The sequence below is a fragment of the Gracilinanus agilis genome, chromosome 4 (genome assembly GCF_016433145.1).
Source record: "Gracilinanus agilis isolate LMUSP501 chromosome 4, AgileGrace, whole genome shotgun sequence".
Classification (NCBI taxonomy): domain Eukaryota; kingdom Metazoa; phylum Chordata; class Mammalia; order Didelphimorphia; family Didelphidae; genus Gracilinanus; species Gracilinanus agilis.
In genome coordinates, this window is record NC_058133.1 from 165,653,541 (window position 1) to 165,676,634 (window position 23,094).

Below are 23,094 nucleotides of genomic sequence, written 5' to 3' on the forward strand. Positions count from 1 at the left end.
ACTCTTTGTTCCAGTTAATAGAAAGCAGATAGAATTAGATTTAGAGTATGCTTTCTGCATTATGGATTATTTATTTCCTATCCATTAACACCAGGTCTTACACTAAACAAACTCCACTTTCTTTGGGGATTTGATGAAAGTAAATTAAACATATATTTAGCAAATGAACCATCTACGATGTGTAAGACATATTAGATTCACAGTTTGCTTAAAAAGATCTATGATTCCTTGGTATATGTATGTGTGTGTATATATATTTCTTTATTCCAAAACAGCTTAAAACCCTTTAAGTTAGTAAATGGCCTTCATGAATTGTGACTGAAAATAAAATCATCACCTGATGGCTAGCCATGTAGAGATAAACTTTTCCTTCTCTCTGATCTTATTAGTTTGAAAACAATCAGATGCATACTGTTGTGGGCTTATTCTCACAGTCTTTCCAGCTTTGAGGATCCTTCCTGGGAATTTGAATTCGGGGGTTTTAAGTGTCACCTACGTAAAAAACCAGTCCTGTAAAACTTTTGACTAGATTATTGAAAGCCAAATTTTTACTGGAAAGAATACTTAATAGACAGCATACAAATGACTACAAAGAAAAGGAATGTCAGCTGAAGAATGCTCAAATGCTAAGGAAGATGCCAGACAAAGGATCAGTCAAGGGTTGGGAGTTTCAAGGAAGATTTGGGAAAATAGAGGAGTTTAAACAGGTTTGAAGGGAATATTACTTCCACTCCACTAACCCTTTTCTTACCTCTTTTTAGCTCTTCTACTTATGTGCAGAAGTTTACCTGCAGACATATCCCAAAGATTCCCGGGGATTAGGAAAAACTATCTGGGCTATTTTTCTGGAAAAGAACTCGGTAAGATGGGAATGGACAGTTTTGCCACAGCTGTTGGAACCTTCCTCCCTCCATGGAAACCATACAATCATAAGAAAACTAAGATCATTCATTCTGCAAATAGCTATTTATGCCTGTGCGTCCCCTTTTGTTAGGCAGCATCATGATTGCAGAAAAAAACACTTTTTGAATTTTGAAGAGTAAGACAAAATTTTGAGTCATAATTCTGGCATTTAGTAACTATGACTTTGGGAAAATCATATAAGCTCTCTGAGCTTCAATATACTCCTGTAAAATGAGAACAGCAATACTTTATAGAATTGCTAAGTTGGAGTTAGAAAGGACTTCACAGGTCATCTAGTCCAACCCATTCCTAAATAAGAATCCCTTCTGTACAAGTGGCTAACCAGTCTTTGAAGACTTGTAGTGAAGGGCAAATCACTGCTTCCTGAAATAGGCCATTCTACTATTGAATAGCTTTCAATTTTAATCATTAGGAGTTTTTCCTTATTATTGTTGTTCAGTCATGTCCAACTCTGTGGGGTTTTTTTTGGCAAAAATACTGAAGTGGTTTGCCATTTCCTTCCCAGCACATTTTACTGTTGAGGAAACTGAGGCAAACAGGGTTAAGTGACTTGTCTAGCTAGTATCTGAGGCTAGATTTGAACTCATGGAGGATGAATCTTCCTGATTCCAAACTCAGTATTCTATTTATTATGCCATCTAGCTACTCTGTTTTCCTGTTTTTCCTTATACTAAACCTAGGTTTGCCTTCTGGTAACACAGACCTATTCGTTGGATTCTATTGTTCAAGGCCATCCAGAACTACTTTAAAAGATTTCCACATGACAGTTTTTGAAAGCACCCATAATATCCTGCCTTGGTCTTATCTTGCTTGTTTCCTTCAACTGATTCTCAAAAGGCATAACTTCAAGGTTTTTACCATTCTGGTTGGCTCTTTCTAGACTTATTCTGTTTACAAACATGTTTCCTAAATTGTTGTTCCAAAAATTTAACATAATATATCAGATGTAGGCTGACTTAAATACAGTATAATTCAGGATCACCTCCTTAGTTGTAAAGATTATGCCTGTGATTACTACCATATCACAATACTGAGAATTCTCTTTTCTCCCTTCTTCCTCATTTTACACACTCAAATGTCTTCTGCACTATCTCTTCTTTTACTTCTGTCCCATATATAGAGGTGGCCCTTCTCCATGTAAAAGGTAAACCCTTTTATATGCATAAATGATCTCATTCCATTCCATATGCTACAACAGATTTCTTCCTCTATTATTTCCACCCTCTCCTTTATCTTATCTTCAGCCTCTCCCTGGTTAATGGCTGCTTCCCTGTTGCCTATAGACACATTTATATCTTCCCCATCCTTGAAAAACCCTCCCTTGATCTCCCTCCCGTAGTTAGCTAACATTCCATATCCCTCCTCTCCTTTGTGGCTAAACTCTTTCAGAAGGCTGTCTACAATCAGTACCTCCACTTATTTCTTCTCACTCTCTTCTTAACTTTCTGTGGTCTGTTTTCTCACCTCATCATTCAATTGAGACTGCTCTCTTAAGGTTTACCAATGATTTCTTAGTTGCCAAATTTGGTGGCCTTTTCTCAATCATCATCCTTTTTGACCTTTCTGCAACCCCTGACTCTGTCAGTCTTGCTCTTTTCCCTTGATACTCTCTTCTCTCTAGGTTTTTATGACACACTTCAGTCCTGGTTCTTCTCCTACCTGTCTGACTATTTCTAAGTCTCCTTTGCTGGCAATTCATCCAGGGTTTGCCTAATAGCTGTAGGTGTCCCCCCAGCCTCTGCCTTGGGCCCTCTTGTCTTCTATATTGTTTTACTTGGAGACCTCATCAGCTCCCATGAATTCAATTATCATCTCAATCTAGATAATTCTCAGGTTTAATATATGTGGAAAAGAAAGAAATTGAGTTTATCTTTTCAAAAAATTACTCAGAAGAGAATAGAAGGAAAACAAACAAAAAAAAAGTCACAAGAAAACAGCTTTGAACACTACAGGTTAAAACTTATGATATAATTAAAAGGAAAAACAAGCTATACATAAGTCAGGTCTATGTGTGATTTTTTTTTTATATAGTCTTCATTTTCCATTTGACAACATATTGTGCCTTTTTATTATGTTTGTTGAGGTTAGAATAAAAATAAAAATTTTAAAATTTATCATAAATAATTTTTAATAATACCTTCTTGGGAGGAGAGGAAAAAGGAATGAGACAGATTTTTAGATATAGCTAATGTGAGAATTTGTTTCTCTTGGATAAGCATATTGTAATTGTTAAATATTTGTAACAAATGTTATATTATTGTAACCAAAAAAGAAGAGGAAAAATTATCATTAAGAGAAATCAAGAAACTATTAGCTACTAGAACCAACATATGTCCAACTAATTGAAGCCTTTTATTAGTAATGTGTGTCCAACTAATTGAAGCCCTTTATTAGTAATTGATAACCTTGAGGAGTTAATAGTAAGACAGATATTCTCCTACTTAAGTGAATAATGATCCAAAAGCTAGAGTGGAGCAGGTCTTTGAAATTCCTCAATTAAGATGGGGATATGGGGGATCAGCATCCTGTTGATAGTGACTTTTCAGTGTTGAGTGAGAACTAGAGAATAGAGCTGAATGTTGGATAAAGAGAGGAACAGTAGGTTCCTTATGTGAGAATTAAAATTAATATTCAAATACTCCAAGAATTATATTTAATAAGATTTATTAATAACGACTTGAAGTAAAAAGGAAAGTAAAAAGCCAGAGCAAAGAGGGATCCAATCCGGCCGCACCCATGAGAGAGCAAGAGGCAGAATTACACTCAACTATATACAAACAACGTAAACACACAACTTGGGGACGTAGGGAAAAGGATGCTGGGAAATGAAAAAGAATTCTGGGAGATGGAGTCCAAAGGTTCAAGATTTCTAATTAATACACTTAGTTGACAGAAAGTGCTGCTCATCTGTTTTCCAGCTGCCTGTTGATTAATGGAGACAGGTGGGAAAGGTTCTTGGACTACCCATTGGCTTACTAGGCCAGAAAAGAAGTAATATGGTATACTACCATCCCAGACTATCACAAATTCCTTATCTGTTTCTTTTTTCTGTCCAAGTGGCCTTTAATATAGCTTGATGACAATATCATTTCTGTTACTGCTTCAGTTGATCTTTATCCAAATACTATTTACTATCCTTAGTTCCTTCTGGTTCCTAGATTCCCTCATATGAGTCTAATCTTTTTAATATACTGTTATTATTAGATAGTTGGGGAAACACATAAATATGATATGATTCTGGGGTTAGGGAGCATGCTGTATAGTAGAATGTACTTGTAGAATAAAGAAGTAAAATCATGAGGAGTCCTTGACAAGAAGAATTATTAGAATCTCAAGCTTTGGAATCAGATAATCTAGACCAAAAGTGTCAATCTGCCCTAAATGTAATTGAGAAATATATATTTAAATATCAATAAAAGTATAATACAACATAGTGTTAATCTGTGTTTTTTTTATATCAATCAATGGTCAACAAGAATCCGTTTCTAGTTCATGATACCCATGATCTAGTCAGTGATTCCCAAAGTGAGCGCCACCACCCCCTGGTGGGTGCTGCAGCAATGGGGGGGGGGTGAGAGTGTGAGGGGGCAGTGCAGTGATGGCCACAGGTGCATTTATCTTTCCTATTAATTGCTATTAAAATTTTTTAAAAATTAATTTCCAGGGGGCTAAGTAATATTTTTTCTGGAAAGGGGGTAGTAGGCCAAAAAAGTTTGGGAGCCAGTGTTCTAGACCAACCTGAACATGAGGAAGAATCCCTTATACAACATTTAGCCTATATTTTAGGATCTCAAGTGGTAGAGAATTTACTGCCTGCTGAAGTGACCTGTTCTGCTTTTGGATAACTATAATTGTTTTAAAGTTCTTTGTTAGATTAAGCTGAAATCTTCATCTCTGCAACTTCTATCTATTGCTTCTAGTTGTACTATTTGGAACCAAGCAGAATAATTCTAATCATTCTTTCACATGACAGTCCTTTAAATACTTAAAGATGGCTATTATGTTCTCATGTTCTCTCCTCTTAAGTTATACAGATCAATCTTTATATATCATAGTCTCAGTTTCCCTCATGGTTTTAAAATATTCTTCTTGGATTCCTCCAGCTTATCAATGTACTGAACATGACCTCCAGAACTTAACACAATTCTGCTGTGGTTTGACTAGGGCAGAGTGTAGCAAGGCTAATACCTTTTGACTAGGGCAGAGTGTAGCAAGGCTAATACCTTTTAAGTTCTATTTACTGTGCTTCTATTCACATAGCCTAAGTTTGCATTAGTTTCACTGGCTTCATGTGATTTATTGACTCATTTTTTTAAAAAGTTATTTTTTTTTCATTCAGCAAAATCTGCTTTCTCTCCCCATTGCCTCTCAAGCTCCTAACCCCACAGAGAGTAAAAGAAACAAAATGCCTAAACACACAAATGTCTAATCAAGCAAAACAAATTTCTGCATTCACCATATCTAAAAGGGATATATATATACACACACACACATACATATGTATGTTTATGTCTCATTCTGCATGTTTCCTCTTCATCATGATATAGACAGCATGTTTCTTCATTAGTTTTATAAAGTTGTGATTTATCATTATAGTGATCAGAATTTCTAGGTCTTTCAAAGTTATTTGTCTTTACAATATTGTTATTGTATATAAATTTTCCTTCTGATTCTGTTCACTCTGCATCAGTTCATTTATTTATTTATTTATTTGTTTATTAGCCCTTGTATTTCGGTGTATTGTCTCATAGGTGGAAGATTGGTAAGGGTGGGCAATGGGGGTCAAGTGACTTGCCCAGGGTCACACAGCTGGGAAGTGGCTGAGGCCGGGTTTGAACCCAGGACCTCCTGTCTCTAGGCCTGACTCTCACTCCACTGAGCTACCTAGCTGCCCCCTCTGCATCAGTTTATACAAATCTTCCCAGATTTCTATGAAACCATCCACTTCATCATTTCTAATAGCACAAGAGTATTCCATGGCATAAATATACCATTACTTTTTTGACTATTCCCCAATTGATGGACATACCCTGAGATTTGAATTTTTGCCACCTCAGAACTAGAATTATTTTTGTGGATTTATAAGCTTGTTTTGCTTAGAATTAATCCTTCCCTTCATCTGTCTTCTCTCTAATTTCCTCTTTGCCTCTTTCTCTCCTATTTCCCTCTTGAATAAAATGTATTTTTGTACCAAATTGGGTGTGTATTCTTACCTCCTTTTGATTAGTTCTGATTAGAAGTTTTTGTATCAGCTGCTCTCCCCTCTTTGTACAGATGTCAACTTGTGCACCCTGGTTATGTGAGATAATTTCCCCATACCTTCTTTTCCTTTCCCTCTTCCCCCATCCTTCTGAATATATTCTTCTTCCCCTCTCTTAAGATCAAGACATAGGGGGCAACTGGGTGGCTCAGTGGATTGAGAGTCAGGCCTAGAGATGGGAAGTCCTGGGTTCAAATCTGGCCTCAGACACTTCCCAGCTGTGTGACCCTGGGCAAGTCACTTGACCCCCACTCTTACCACTCTTCTGCCTTGGAACCAATACACAGTATTGATTCCAAGATGGAAGGTAAGGGTTTAAAAAAGAAAAAAAAAAAAGATCAAGACATAACAGAACCATTCCCAAGCCTTGTCTGATTTGATTGTCTCTATGACCCCTAATGATGATAGGGTTCAGCAACGCATCATCTTCCCATGATAGGATATAAGCAATTTTCCTTTGGTACTCCGCTCAGGGTCCTGGCCAGACCCTCTCCCCTGGACTGAACAGATCTTTCTGCCTTTTCCTCTGTGCTGACCTGGACTGGAACAATTACTTGTGACTTTTTTTCTTTAACTGTGATTCTATCTGGTCCATTCTCTAGATCTATTTATAGGTTTTGAGATGTGAGAGAGCATGCTACTCTTTTTCCTACCAATTCTCCATATTGGTTCTGTCTCTATTGATGAATATAGAATTTGTAATTCACCAGAACTCCCTAGGTCAGTGATGGGCAAACTATGGGCCACATGTGGGCCCCCTGAAATGTTCTATCCAAGCAACATTATTCCTAATCTGACGAATACAATGAGTAGGATACAGTACAATGAAACTTCGAAAGAGTTGCCTTAGAAACAGACTGACAGATGAGCATTTCCTTTCCTTTGGCCCCCTCTTTAAAAAGTTTGCCCATCACTGCCCTAGGTGATTTTCCATATGTACCAGATAAGTCTCTTTAGATAGCTCACTTTTTTTTCCCCTCATCAAAACCATTTGTTCTTGTCATCAGAATTTAATGAGAACATCTCATTCCTGTGGAATAAATTCCCTGTGTAGGATCTTCCTCTCTATTCTTTGAAGTCCATTATCTTTTCTGGAATGAATGCCAAAAAATGCCTGACTTTTCCTTCAAAAATATGAGACAGAGTGATCACTTCTTCCTGTTTCTCTTCCTTTTTACTGTCTCAAATAGTTTCTCCTTCAATTCCTTGATATTATATTTCCTTTATGCTAAAATCAAAGTAAGTGACAGAGTAATATTTATGTTGCCTGATATTACTCTGGCACCTACTTTAATTTTAGAGAGAGAGAGAGAGAGAGAGAGAGAGATCGATCGATCGATCGATCGATCGATCCATCTGGGCTTGAGCCTTAGCTCCATTACTAACACCATGACTATGGGAAGTCACCTAATAACTCCAAGCCTCAGTTGACAACCAGAGTGGCACACTTGCTCTTTGTATGTGACGTTCCACTTTCTGCCCCTGCGCCTTTGCATAGGCTGCACAAACTTAAACACTTTCCTTTTTAGTTCTACTTTTTCCTAAGATTGTAATACTTCTGCCTACCTGATAGGGTTGTTGTAAAGATCAAATAAGATAATATATATGAAACATTTTGCAAAGTATTAACCCACCCACTCAACCCCCATGCAAGTTATTATTGTTGTTATAGCAAGGTAGAGGTTGAAGCAAAGGATGGCGATATAATTTAATCACATAAGTTTAAAAGGAAACATTAAAAGTTCTTTTAGGTCTTTTAGGCTATGTGGTCATATCTTATTTCCACTTATTTTTCAGCCCCTAAGAGTGAAGATCCCAGAAGCACTGCAGGCTGAAATTGGTAAGTCATGCAGCTTTATACTTCCTACTCCTTCCTTTGGACCTGTTTGGGACTGTTTTTTTGGCCTGGTCTTTGTGGAGAAATGTAGCACTTCTGCCTTGAAAATGATACTTAGGATCAATTCTTAGAAGGCAAAGGTTTAAAAAAAAAAAAGTTCCTTCTATCAGTGCAGGCTGATAGCTCTTTAACGTTTTTAGTCTTAGAGAGTTGCCTACATTCTGGGGAAATTAAATGAGTTGCCCAAGGCCACACAGCCAGGATGTGTCAGAGATAGGGCTTGAATCCAGGTTTTCCTGGCTTTAAGGCCAGCTATATCTTCTATGCCACTCTGCCTTTTGGATAATGTGATAAAATAAATACAAAATAGTTCAGAGAAATGAGACAAACACTAACAACTAGAGAGGGCTCTGAAGGGAGGGGGTGCTTGAACCAAGCCTTGAAGTAAGCTAGGGAGGAGCTGGAACAAAGGAGTTAAAGGACAGCCTGTGCTGAGATAGAGAGCTAGACTTCGAATGTTGTGTACAGGGAAGTGTGTGCATGTGTGTACGCTCCACTTTGGCTGGAATGTAAACATGTGAGGGGAAGTGATACAAAATCAGCCCAGAAAGATACAGTGAAGTCAGATTTTAGAAGCTTTTCTTAATTTGAAATCAATCATAAGCATTTTATTAAGTACAAACTTCATGCTCAGCCTTGCACCACACACTGGGTACATAAAGACAAGGGTGAAAACACCCCATGGCCTCTCGAAACTTAAGGTCTAGCAGGAGGAGATAAAATATACATGTTTAGGTAAATACAGAACAGATATAAATTAAGGTTGAAGGTAAAGACTTTACCCTTTTTGGAAGGGGAATCAAGAAGATCTTCATGTAGAAAGTGCACTTGAAATGAATCTCATTAGAAATGGGGGATTCTGGGGGCAACTGGGAGCTCAGCAGATAGAGAGCCAGTCCTGGAGAAAAGAGGTCCTGGGTTCAAATGTGGCCTCAGACAATTCCTAGCTGTGTGATCCTGGACAAGTCACTTAACCCCCATTGCCTAGCCCTTACTGCTCTTCTAAGTTAGAACCAATACTCAGTATCAATTCTAAGAAAGAAAGTATGGATTTGAAAAGAGATTGACTGATTCTAGACAGAGTTAGGAGAAAGTGCATTTGGTTGGGATGAGGGTTGAGGTGGGCAGCCAGTTCAAGGATACAAAGTGTTGATCTATATGAGGAATGGTAGGAAGACTTGGCTAGATAATATTGTGCATGAAAGAAAATAATGTGCAGTAAGTCTAGAAAGATAGACCAGGGCTTTACTTTGAGGGGCTTTAAATCCCAAATAGCTTTTATACCATCATGGAGACATTAGGGAACCCTGAACATTTTTTGAGTAGGAGAGTAACGTAATCAGACCTACGTTTTAGGAATATAAATTTGGCACGCTTGGGCTTTGGGAATATCTACCTGTATGAAAGATGAACCAATAAAGGGAAGGGTTGTCAGGAGTGGCGACCAGTTAGGAAGCTGCCAGCCTAACTTAGCAGATACAAGACCCAGAGCTAGAATTGTGGGACTGTGAGCAGAGAGAGGAGCACTTCTGTGAGGGAAGACATAGGGAGGAAGGGGATGTGGTATGGAGGGCTGTGAGAAGGAGGAGGCGTTTGATCCTAGTTTTGCTGCTAATTTACTGTGTTACTTTGGGCAAATCACTTCTGTCTGGATTGAGTTTCCTTATATGCTGGGAGACAGCACAATATGAGAAAGCTCACTGCATATGCCGTCCAAAGGTCTATGTTTGGGCTTGGCTCTGGCATTTCCTAGGTGTATCATACCTAGGTGTATGATAGATAGTGAGACAGTCATTAGTCCTCAGAGAGTTGGTTTTCTCATTTGTAAGATTGCTTGACTCACAAGACTGAAGAAAACATTTTGTAAAGATTTTTATTTTTTCAAAAATGTAGGCGTTGGACTTAATTTCCAAAACTATAAAACAAGCCACAAATTGATAGTGAGAGAAAATAAAGTCAGGCAAAGTCACTGAAGAAGGATATCTGGGAGATTAATTTTGAGTTAGAATTAGAAAAGGAGGGAGAAAGATATTCTGCATTAGGGACAGGGACTAGCCTGGGCAGGCTGTTAGTAGGAGTAAAGAGTAAGTTTGCAGGAATGAAGTAAAGAGTAATGAGAATGTTATGAGGAGTTTGTGGCAGCTTGTCAGGGACATAGTAAAGGTTTGTGCTTCAGATGCTGTAGAATTTATGGGATCTAGTTTGTTGTTATTCAGTTTCATTGTTTAGTTGTTTTTCAGGTATATCCAACTTTTTTTTTTTTTGACAAGGATACTGGGGTGGTTTGGCATTTCCTTTTCTAGCATATTTTATAGATGAGGAAACTGAGGCAAACAGGGTTAATGGCTTACCAGGGTCACACAGCTAGGAAGTGTCTGAGGTTAGATTTGAACTCATCTTCCTGACTCCAGGGCTGGGGAGGCTCTCCACTGTGCCACCTAGCTGCCCAATGGTCTAGTTGGTCAGGGAATAAATAAGTATTTATGTTCCTGTAATGTGCAGCATTATGCTAAACTCTGAGGATACAAAGAAAGACAGAGGAAGTCCCTTATCTCCAGGAGCTCACAGTCAAATGGGGGAGATAGCGTGCAAACAGCTATGTCAAAATAAGATATGTCCAAGAAAAATCAAAGATAATCTGAGGGAGAAGTAACTGACATTAAAAAGGAATGGAAAAGCATCTTGTAGAAGGGAGCATTTGAGTTGAGGCCTGAAGAAAAACAAAGAAGTTGAGATGAGGAGGGGAGAAAATTTTAGGTTTGAGCTACAGGTGGGGAAAATACACAATTGGAAGAGTGGAATGTCTTATGCAAGGAACCATATGGAAACCAGTGTCACTACATCACTGAGTATGCAGAAGAGAGGAAAGTGTGGTAAGCCTGAAAAGGTAAGAAAGGGTCCAGTCCTAAAGGGCTTTCACAGCCAAGCAAACGCTTTTATACCAGATCTTGAAAGTGAGAGGGAGCTACTAGAATTTTTTGAATATAAATGTGATGTGTTCTGAACTAGGCTTTATGTAGATCATTTTGACAACTGAATGATGGATGAGTAGCATAGAGAGAGTTGAGGCTGAGAGACCAACCAGAAGTATATTTCAGTAGCCCTGATCTGAAATAATCATGGTCTGCACCAGAATGGTGGCAGTGTCAAGGAGAAAAGAGGTAGATGCAAGAGATGTTATAAAGGTAAAATCAGGTTGTGGCAACAAATTGGATATGGGAGGAAGGGATGAGTTGAGGCCTACACCTGGGTCGTGAGCCTGGGTGCCTGGGAGGATAGTGTCCTACAATTATAGGGACATTTGGAAGATTGGAGGGAGGAGGGGAGATTGAGTGCAATTTGGGGTATATGGAATTTGAGGTGTCTATGGGACTTTCATCTCAAGATGTCCATTTGACAGTTGGATATGAGAGACTGAAGGTCAGCAGAGAGGTTAAGACTGGATAAATAGACCTCTGGATTGAGATGAATTCATGGGAGCTGATGAGGTCTTCAAGTGAAAGAGTATAGAGCAGTGATTCCCAAAGTGGGCGCCCCCACCCCCTGGTGGGTACTGCAGCAATCCAGGAGAGAAAAGTGCATTTGGGGGCAGTGAATAACTGTAAGGGGGTGGTGATAGTATGTGACAGGGGTTGCTAAGTAATATTTTTTCTGGAAAGGGAGCAGTAGGCCAAAAAAGTTTGGGAGCCACTGGTATAGAGGGAGAAGACAAGCAGGCCCAAGGCAGAGCCGGGGTTGGGGTGGGGGGACCCCTACAATTATCAGGCAAGACCTTGCTAAGCAGTCAGACAGGTAGGAGAACTAGGATAGAAACCTATAAAGAGGAAAGCATTGAGGGAGAAGAGCAATACTGACACAGGGTCAGGGGCTGCAGAGAGGTCAAAAAGGATGAGGATTGAGAAAAGACCACTGGATGTGACAACTAAGAAATCACTGGTAACTCTGAAGAGAGCAGTCAGAATTGAATGATGAGGTGGAAGCCAGACTACAGAGAGTTAAGAAGGGAGTGAGAAGAAATAAGTGGAGATACTGATTGTAGACAGTCATAAAAGAGAAGAGAGATATGGGTCATTAGCTAACCCCAGGAGGATAGATCAAGGGAGGGTTTTTCAAGGATGGGGGGAAGACATGGATGTGTCTGTAGGCAGTAGGGAAGCAGCCATTAACCAGGAAGAGACTGAAGATAAGATAAATGAGAGAGTGGAAATAATAGAAGAAGAAATCTGCTGGAGAATATGGAATGAAATGAGATCATTTATGCATGTAGAAGGGTTTACCTTTTACATGGAGAAGGGCCACTTCTATATATGAGACAGAAGTGAAAGAAGAGATAGTGCCAAAGACATTTAAGTGATATAAAATGTAGAAAAAGGGAAAAGAGAGAATTCTTAGCAAATAGCCTCAAATTTTTTTCTACCTTTCCTAGAGCTCTCCCTGGGAGGTAGATGGGCCTTTTGATGGCTTAGGCTAGTTGTCAGTGGGAGCTAAGCCATACAGGTAGGGGAATAGCATTTGGCTTCTGGTGAGAGGATTTAGGCACTCCTCTCAGTAGAAAGTTAATTTTCCAGAAAACCTTCCCATTCTTGTCTTTAGGACATGGATACACAGGCTCTATTATTTTTTTTTTAAACCCTTGTACTTCAGTGTATTGTCTCATAGGTGGAAGATTGGTAAGGGTGGGCAATGGGGGTCAAGTGACTTGCCCAGGGTCACACAGCTGGGAAGTGGCCGAGGCCGGGTTTGAACCTAGGACCTCCTGTCTCTAGGCCTGACTCTCACTCCACTGAGCTACCCAGCTGCCCCTATTTTTTTTTTAAACTAGGAATAACACAGTATATTCAAGCTGCAATTTTCCCTGGATATGGAAAGATGAGAAATAGCAGGAAAATCTGCAGTTTGTGATCTCTTAAAGTCATTAATGTTTTTGTTGTCTACTGTATCCTCTCACTGGCAGATTTGCGCCTTCGGAATAATGAAGATATACGTAGTGCATTGTCTGAGGCCCAAGAAGCAACTAAGCCAGAGATCCAGGAACAGATCCAAGACTACAGGTGTGATAGCCTTTCCTTCCTTCAGGGCCAGGAAGGGATGGAGTTTTGTTTGTCAGGGTCAAATATTGGCCAGCAGAGGTCCAATAGAGGGGAGTGATCCAGAGGGTCAGGAGAGGCTACTGAGTTTTCTCAGCCTCTCTTCCCTACAGATTTGCTTGAATGACTTTTGTTTGTTTGTTTTTCACTTTCTTCATTTTTCAGGTTTCCCTGACAATTTCTCTGTTTCTCACTGTTTCTGATTTTTTATCTCTGTGGGACTTTATTGATATATGTACATGTCTTTGTCTCTCTTCCTCTCCCTCTGACATTGAATGTTCCTCTGGTAGGACAAAGCGAACCATGGGTCTGGGCAGTCTCTATGGAGAGAATGACCTTCTGGATTTGGATGGAGACCCCCAGCGGGAACGACAAATTGCAGAGAAACAGTTGGCTGCTCTGGGAGATATCTTGTGAGTGACTGGACCCTTAGATTAGAAAGCTTATTAGCCGGGTAATACCTGGGTCCTTTCCTAGCCCCCTACCTACCAACTTTTTTAGCCTTCTTTTTAGATTCAGCTCTTCTCTCTTAAAGATGGAGAAACAAGTTCCCTCCCTTTGTTCTTCCAAGAATATAGGATTTTTTTTAAATGGGCTGCAGGTATTTTTAAAGGATTCATAAAATATAGAGCTTGTAAAGTTTTACCAACAGCTTTTTAGTTGTAGTTGCAAATTGTGGGCGTCAGTGGAAAAAATAAACCTTCTATTTTTGACTCCTTACCTAGGCTCCTCCCTCATCTCCACCATTCCTAACCTTCTGAGAAGGGGCTCAGAATGATCCCATAAACACCAAGTCAGTAAAGTATGGTAAATTTAATGACAATAAGCCAAGGACAAGCTATGAATGAGATTTCCTTCCTAGGAGTAATGACTCCCTCTATTTCTTCTCCACCCCACCCTCACCTTTCTCCCCTAGCATTTGTTTCAGAAAGCAGACAGGCCTGTCTTAAGAGAAATTGGACCATTTTTACTAATCATGACCAGAGAACTAGACTAAGCTTATTAAGTAGTTTCCGGAATAGCTGCTTCTAACTGTATCTGTCCAGTTCCATTTCCCAAGGCAATATAGACTCCTGTGATGTAAGTCTGAACCTCAGAGTCCTCTGTGGATAGAGATACGTTCTTATCCTGGACTAAACTCTGCCATTAACTAACTCTAACCTTGAGCAAGTCACTCTGAACCTTAGTTTCCCCATTTGTGAAATGAATGGGTTGGAGTAAATGCTTTAGGATCTTTCTAGCTCCCAAATCCTGTGGAACCTCACTGTGTGAACTTTAGCCAAGAATTTTACCTTTATCATTTTCACTTTATCAAAAAGATAAATTAGCCTAGCTCCTTCTACCTATGTAGAAATAATCTAACAGATCATGTTTGTGAAAATCCTTTGAGATCACAAGTTTAATAGAACTAAGAGGAAACAAATTAAGCCACTCATTTATGATGATGGGACTTTGACTTTTGCCAATTTAAATAACTTTTTTCTGAATCAGCCCTGAAGATTTCTTCTATCTCTTTTTGCTGCAGTTTCATCCCAGTTCTCTTTTTTTGGTCCTTAGTGAAAATGGAAAAGAGCGCTTTCTTCCTTAATAACTCTTTAGTAGTTTAGACATAAACAAAATTGTCCTGCAAAAGACTTTAGCTATATTTGGCCTTCCCTTAACTAGGCTGGTAGCAGCATCATGATCATCTTCCATATTTATTGAGTGCCTTCAAGGCATTAAGTTCTTACCCCCTGAGCCCCAAGCTGTTTCCATTGCCATTCTGATCTTCCTATCAAGATGTTTTCTTCCCCCTCTCTCCATCTTCCGCCTTTCTCTGAGAAAAAAAATCTACCCTCCTCCCAATTGCTGAACATAGAACAGCTCTGCCTTACTGCCTGAGTCATCTTTCCTACATTTCTCTCTTTGCAGGTCCAAGTATGAGGAAGTCCGGAGGTGAGTAAGTATATAGCATTCTCTGCATTCTCCAGATGTTGCCCTTCAGTTGTGTTGTAGGGTTAAAAGGCATTTGGTTTTGAACATCTTTCAAGTTGCTTGTTTGTGGGTAGAATTTACCAAAAATCCAGGGTAGTTCTGTATTTCAGTTTTTAAGTCCTAAATAGCTTCATGGTCATAAAGGTTGGAGGGGTCATCTTTGTCATCCCTCTGCCTTTGGACAGATGCCTGTTATGTAATTGATGCTCAGATTCTTCTACTCAAGGGTTAAATCTGTCCAGCTCAGCTAAAGCTCATAGCATTCTTATGTCTAACCTTCCTTTCATGGTTCCAGAGAGCTCTACCTCTATTCAATTGAAAGGCAAATATGTTCATAATAATAAGTCAATTCTTGGTTATCTAAATGAATAGAAGGAGAAGTCAGTATTAATTAGGAGAGTAGCTAATCCAATAATCATATCTCCTTACTATGAAAATATGTTGTGTTTGGGTGGGTTTTTTTGCACTAAAACTGACTGTGTTTTTCTTAGGATAATATGAAAGTGCATTTGCCTTTCCCAAGCCATATTTATTAGGGGGAATGAGTGTGTGTACTCAAGGAATACAGATTCATTTTGCTTCCATGGAAGAAGGAATGTGCTGGAGGAAAGGAGGAAGGCAATCTGAGATGAAATATTTCTGCAGATAGTACACACTGTATGAGTAGTTCACCTGTAGATTATTGAGATTTCACTCACCCTCAGAACTCTGAATAGTTTCATCTGCCAACATTCTCTTCCAAGTCTCTCTGTTTCAGTGCCAGGGTGGGAGAAGGCCTAACTGCTCCTAGTGACTGGTCTGGCCCCTGACCATAACTGAAACAGGACCCTTCCCAAGCACCAGACCTATCTCAAACTTTCCCTCAATCTCTTTTGTTCCTTTGTTTCCTTATTTTTATATTATAAGACTGACATTAGTAGCCTTTATTGTAGAGGGTACTACTGGGGAGGAGATTGATAACTCCTTCTATTGAGACCTTTAAGGGAAAGACTATATGAACATTTATCAGGGATCATAGTTTTAGAGGTGCTTCTTATTCAAGAACAATTTGGAACAGGGGACCTTTGAGGTTTCTTCTGACTCTCAAATTCTGTGAAAGTTATAGAAATTAGGATTGATTTACTTCCCTCTATCCATCTGGAAAAAATGTGATTTTTTTCTCTTATTCATTAATAATTCCAAGAGATCCTTCTTGGGGGAGGTGCTGGATCCCTGAGGTAGAGCAGTGACCCTGACCTTACTACATACTGTTAGAAAGCTCAGAAGTTAGCTTTGAAACTAAACGTCCTTAACCATGCTTCTTTTTACAGTATTTCAATGGACTTTGCTCTCAACACCTATATGAGCCATGCTGGGATTCGATTTCGAGAGGCTCGGCCCTCCACAGCAGAGAAGTCCCAGACTATCCCTGACAAGGACAAGTGGCTCCCTTTCTTCCCCAAGACTAAGAAGGTGACTTCGATGCTCCTGGTGGTCTTGTTTATAAACAATTTATAAATAGGCATTTGTTTTGTACCTACTGTGCTTTAGACTTAAGGAGTACAAAGGCAACTATTAAGTTGTTTCTTTATCAGTGCCCTCACAGAACTAGAATTTCATTCTATTTGGATAGATAACATGGACTTAAAAAAGTATGCACAAGGTCAGAGGAGTTTTTTGTTTGCTTCATGTCTGTTTTTTGTTTGTTTTTAGCCAGATCTATAATTTCATTGGTATTAGCTTCCTCTCTCAGTGCAGATGGGTACTTTCTATGCTAGTTAGAGTCTCAAAGAGTTACTAAAGCATTGAGAAGTAAAGTGCATGCTAGGGTAGACTTCACACAAAAGAGTCCTTCTGAGCTGAGCTTCTAAGGAAACTAGGGATTCCAGGAGGCAGAGGTGATGAGGTCTTACATTTCAGCCTTGGGGATCAGCCTGTCCAAAAGGACAGTGACAGGAAACAAACCGCTAGGAAGCCAATTTGGCTGGGTATTAGCCTGCATAAAAGGCAATGATAATATAATAAGGCTAGAAAAGGTAGGTGGAGCCAGGTTGTGAAGTCAGTCAACAGGCACTTATTAAGCACCTACTATCTTCTGGACACTGTGATAAGTGCTGGGGACACAAAATAACTCAAAAATTTCTAAAGGAGCAGTCTAACGGAGATAACATGCAAACAACTATATACAAACACTAAGATTAAGGGCTTAGAAAAGGCTTCTTTCAGAAGGTAGGATTTCAGCCAAAACATGAAAGAAGCCAGAAAGCTGTCATGACGAAAGAGAGTTTCAGGCACAAGGCACAGCCTTCAGAAATGTTCTGAGTTAGGAGATTGAATGTCTTGTTCAAGGAATAATAAAGAGGTGAGTATGACTAGATCACAGAGAATGAAGAAAAAAGCAAATAAAGTGAAAAAAGACTGGAAAGGTAGGAATTAGCCAGTTTATGAAGGTCTGTGAAACCAAACAGGATATTACATTTGATCCCAGAAGTATCACACAACCATAGGAATTTTTTGGGTAGGATTGAAGAGGTACATAGTCAGACCTGTGCCTTAGGAATATAATTTTGACAGCTGAAGGGAAGATAGACTGGAGTGGAGAGAAACTTGAGGCAGAGAGAACAATCAGAAGTCTAATGCAATAATCCAGGTATGCAATAAATGCAATTGGGTGTTAGCAGAATCAGCAGAGAGAAAGAATTTCAGTGGGTCATGTTGCAAAGGTAAAATCAGTAGGCCTTGATAACTGATTGCATATGGAGAATGAGAGAGAGAGAGATGAGAGTTCGATAGGTGATATCTAGGTTACAAGCCAGGGTACTCTCTACAGTAATAGGGAACTTCAGAAGAGAAGGTTATGGGGAAAGAGATCAAGTTCAATTTTAGACAGAACTATAGAATATCTATTTTGAGATGTCTAAGAGGCATTTATTTATAGATTAAAGGCTTGAGGTTAGTAGAGAAGTTAGGCCTGGACGAATAGATTAAAGAATTATTTGTGTAGTGATGATAAACTGAATCTGTAGGCACTGATGAGTTTATCAAATGGAAGAATATAGAAGGAAAAGAGAAGACTCCAGATGGAGCCTTGGGGAGTACCCACAATGAGTGGGCAAGACCCAGATAAAAATCCAGTAAAGGATATTGAGAAGATAAAGTTTCATTTAATCCTAGAAGTAATGCAGTTACTGGGCTTTACTGAGTTGGAAAATAGAGCTTGGTGTTCCTAAATTTTATTAAGATCACTTTGATAAATATGTTGAGAATACATTGGGGGTTGTTGGGGGGGCGATTTAAGGCAAGGAGACCAATCAGAAGACTATTGGAATAGTCTGGGAGAAAGGTAATAAAGCCAGAAATAGCATTATTGCTATGTATACAGAAATAAGGAGATGTTATAGAGGTAGAAACTAGATTTGACAACCAATCAGATTTTCGGAATGAGGAAGAGTAAGGAATTCATTTTAATGTTTCAAACCTAAGTAACTGAAAAGATAATGGTACTCAATGCAACTAACAACAATTTGGAAATAGGTCTTGATCAATGACACATGTTAAAACCAGTGGAAATGTGCATTGGCCATGGGTGGGGGGAGAGTGGGGGGTGAAGGGGAAAGTAGGAGCATGAATCATGTAACCATGTTAAAAATGAATATTAATAAATGGTTAAAAAAAGATAATGGTACTTTTAGTGGAATTAAGGAAATTCAGAAGAGGAAATGAATATATGAGAAAAGATTGAATTATATTTATGACATGTTGAATCTGAGCTATCTTTGGGATATCCAGTTCAGAATGTTCATTACTCCCCTTCACAAATTCTACATTTTAGTGAAACTGCCCTTCTTACCATTTCTTATACATGAGGAACATAACTTCCTTCTCATTTCTACTTTTTAGAATTCCCACTTTTCTTCAAAACTTAATTGAGGTACCACTCTGAACATGAGGCCTTTCTTTATCCCCCTTGCTGCTTTTCCTCCTAAAATTACCTTGAATTTATATGTAGATTTTGGATGTGTATGTTGTTTCTCCTGAGAGAAGGGATAAGCTCCTTGAGGCAGACATTGTTGCATTTTTGTTTTTATATCCTCAACACTTAGTATGATGTGTGACATGTAAGGCATTTAATAAATGCTTGTTGATTATTATAGAAGTAGAGCTCAAGACAGAGACCAGGGCTAAATATATTGCCCCAAGAACCATAGGCTTAGAATAGAGAGTTGAACCTGTGGTTGCTAATCAGGTCACAGATTAGAGTGTATAGAACAGAATCTAGGGGAACAGCTACATTTTGAGTGGGACAGAAAACTTAGAAGAGTTCAAAAAGATTGGAGGAGAACCAAGAGAGAGCAGTTCATTGAAAAAAAATATTTCCAGTGGAGTGAGTCTCCATGAAGAGAGTACAGTTTAGTGTCAAATGCTGTAGTCAAGGATACAATTGAAAAAGAAAACCATCAGATTTGGTGATTGAGAGATTGAGATAATTTATAACTTTGGAGAGAGACATTTTGGTTGAATAATGAGGTCAGAAACTAGATTACAAAGGATTGAGAAGTAAGACAAAAAGAAAGGGAGGAAATGAGAGCAGAGAGTTTTTTCTAGGAGTTTATAAAAAGAAAGAGTTATAGTTCTATAGATTAGGTGGTATAGTAGAGCCAAGTGAATTTTTTAAGGTTGGGGGAGACCTGCATTTATTTGTAAGCCACAGGCAAGGAACCAAAAGGTAGAGATTGAGGATTAGAGGGGGAAGTATGGGCAATCTGCTTGAAGATGGGAGAGGATAGAATTAAGGATACATGTAGAGGGATTGGCTTTGGCAAGGGGTTTTTTTTTTTTTTTTTTTCCCCAGAGAGTGGGGGATAATGTCAGGGGTTTTCTATATGTAAAGAAGGAGAGAAGAGAAACACATTTGGTGAATGGCCTTTATTTTCTCATTAAAGTATTCCTTAAGAGGGTTAAGAAACAGTTCTCTTTATGACAGTTCTCTTTAAATTATACATATTTCTGGGCTAAAATAAGGTTGCTACTTAACAACCACTCAGCTACATCACCTACATATAGACTTGGAATAAATATGAGTACAGATATCTAGAAAAATGATAGATGAGAATATACCAGAGCATACTTCCTCTCATTCTTTTCTTTCTTCTGTTTAGTATTAATTCTAAGACAGAAAAATGGCAAGGGTGAGGCAGGTGGGTAAATGACTTATCCAGGGTCACACATCTAGGGAGTATATGAATCCAAATTTGAACCCAGATCCTCCCAACTCAAGGCCTGGCACTTTTTCCACTTTGCTACCATGCTGTTCCCACTTTTTAAAATATAAACATAATTTCCACCCCCCAAACTAGCAGTGCACATGGACATCTACTATATATTTTCTAGTTAGTGTCAGTCTTAATGGTGGGCAAATTGACTGACAAGTCTTAGTTTGGGGATTTTCCAAACACAGCCCCACAATAATTCTTTCCTTTTTCAGCAGAGCAGCAATGCCAAGAAGGAAAAGGATGCTTTGGAGGACAAGAAACGAAATCCTATCCTCAAATATATTGGAAAACCCAAAAGCTCCTCTCAGAATAGTGAGTATGCAGGCAATTTCTGTTTTCCTGAAAGCTGGGAGCTGGCTCCCATCTGTGATACTTAATCTCACCTCAGGCTATATTTGTTTGAGATTTTTAGAACTAAGAAGGAATCATTTAGAGCTAGGTGCTTTTTTTTTTTTTTTAAATTTTTAATTTTAATTTGATCAGAGCAAATGAATACAAATTTGAATCAGTAAATTTGTAGACTCAACCTATGGTTTCCTTTTAGTCAAGAATGTTATTGGGGTGTGCATATAAGGGAAGAAAAATATTGTCTGGTGGCATTAACCTCTCTGCTTACTGCTCTTTTGAACCCTGAGGTATATCCCTGCTCCAGAGGATCCTTAGAAATTTAGGTCATTTTTGGACCTTTGATGGAGTTGATCCAGGCTCTGAGAGTGTTGCCAATCTTGACAATGGCTGCCTCCTTCCCCCACCCACCCAAAGGGATCTCAAAATTGACATGGATATGTCATTTGTTAGGAAAGAACTGCTGTTCTGCCTTCTGTCCTGCTCCAAGTTAGTCCCATTTGCTCTGCTCTTCTGCCTCCAAGGAATGAATGGAATGAAAGAGTCGGGGAGGGTGGGACAGGCTGCTATGAGAAAAGAACAAGGGCCTGGACAACCTTTCTGGCTAAAATTGCCTTTTCAGAATGGGAAGATAACACAGGGTGGGAAATATTTCTGAGTTGTCTTTCATTTTGCCCCTGTTTTCATTTTCTGGCTTAATGTGTTTTTGGTTTGGTTTTACTTTGTTTCTTGAAAGGATAATTTGACTTTTCATGGTTTGCTTTTGTATTTTTTTTGTTTTGTTTTGTTTCTTTTCCTTTTAGTATTTCATATCCCCTTGTCCTCTGTGAAGGTAAAAGGACCTCTTTTCTTTTGGGGTTTTCTGTGTTTAGTCTTTTTATTCTTGAATTCCCTCTTTTCTTTTGCTTTCCCCTCACCAAGCACTCCCTTTTCCTCAAAAGGAGTTCCCAGCTCCTCAGAGCCCCTACTTTAACCAAGGATTTAGGATTAAGGGCAGTCCCTTTCTCTTCTGTAACACTTAACTCCCATTGCCCTACCCCTTACTGCTCCTCTGCCTTTTTACCTGTCCTATGAGCTCTCTTCACCTCTTTCATCTCCTATAGAGCTTTCTTTTTTATTTATTCATTTATTTATTTGTTTGTTTGTTTGTTTGTATGTATGTAAGGCCTTACCTTCCATCTTAGAGTCAATACTGTATTGGTTCCAAGGCAGAAGAGCAGTAAAGGCTAGGCAATGAGGGTCAAGTGACTTGCCCAGGGTCACACAGCTGGGAAGTGTCTGAGGCCAGATTTGAACCTAGGACTTCCTGTCTCTAGGCCTGGCTCTCAATCCACTGAGCTTACCCAGCTGCCCTTCCTATAGATCTTATTTGACAAGACCAGCTTCTGAAACAGCAGCAGATATAAGATATATTCCTCTCCAGAGGTCTCATTCTTCTGGTTTTCACATAATCATCTCTTTCTTTGAGATTCCAGAGCTAGAATGGCCTTTTTTTTTTTTTTTTAAACTGAGTAAGTCTACTTTCCTCTTACCCCACACTCATCATTTTGCCGGTGACGAAGCAGAGAGGGAAAGTCCTACAAATTGATGGTAGCAGAGTCCTGAGGAGGGCTAATGAGCTCCCACTTGGGCCTAGGATATAAAGTGTAAGTTGAAGAATAGCTCCATAATTGGGATTCCAAACTTCCCCATGTCAGTTAGAAATGGAAAAAAATATTATCCATAGGATGATTTCAATAGTACCTGTGAAATTGCCACCTTTGAAGAATATGTTGACTACTTAATTAATTCAAGTACCTATCCATGCGCAGGAGTACTATGCTAGGAGTACGGAAGCCAAAAATAGCCTTTGCCCTCAAGATGTTTATCTTTTATTGGGAGGTTGTAAGCTAAGTTAGGTAAGTGTATCCATGACAGCATGAGGAAGAGGGAGAGGGAGTGGGTGCCAACACTTAGGGAGATCACTGAGAGCTTCAATAAGAGGGGGTCCATGAGGTTCTTGAGTTCAGCTTTGAAGGAAGATAAGGATTCCCAGAGGTGGAGATGATAAAGATGGGACTCATGCCAGTCAGAGCATGTAGGGCAGCTTATATAAAAATATTGAGATTGGAGGTGGAATGCTAAGGTAAGGGAACAGCAGGTAGGTTTGGTTGGAGTTTATGGTGGATGAAAATAGATGATATTAAGTCTAAAGCATTTATAATTTATCCTAGAGATATTTGGGAGCCACTGGAGATTTTTGAGCCAGCAAGTAACATGTTCACACTTACACTTGAAGGAAGATGATTTTGATAGCTGTATGGAATATGATTTGGAGAGGGAGGGGTTTGGGAGGTAGGAATTGATTAGAAGATT

General features: G+C 39.1%; 1 protein-coding gene across 1 annotated transcript in view; it reads left to right on the top strand.

Annotated features, from left to right (window-relative positions):
• ARHGEF11 (Rho guanine nucleotide exchange factor 11) overlaps positions 1-23,094 on the top strand; it is a 157,958-nt gene that overhangs the window by 108,563 nt on the left and 26,301 nt on the right. Inside the window, exons 15-21 of the mRNA XM_044674084.1 lie at positions 762-860; positions 7,982-8,024; positions 13,036-13,132; positions 13,459-13,581; positions 15,080-15,103; positions 16,453-16,594; positions 20,607-20,706. Coding sequence (XP_044530019.1) covers positions 762-860; positions 7,982-8,024; positions 13,036-13,132; positions 13,459-13,581; positions 15,080-15,103; positions 16,453-16,594; positions 20,607-20,706 — 628 coding nt within the window. The remainder of the gene's footprint in view (positions 1-761; positions 861-7,981; positions 8,025-13,035; positions 13,133-13,458; positions 13,582-15,079; positions 15,104-16,452; positions 16,595-20,606; positions 20,707-23,094) is intronic.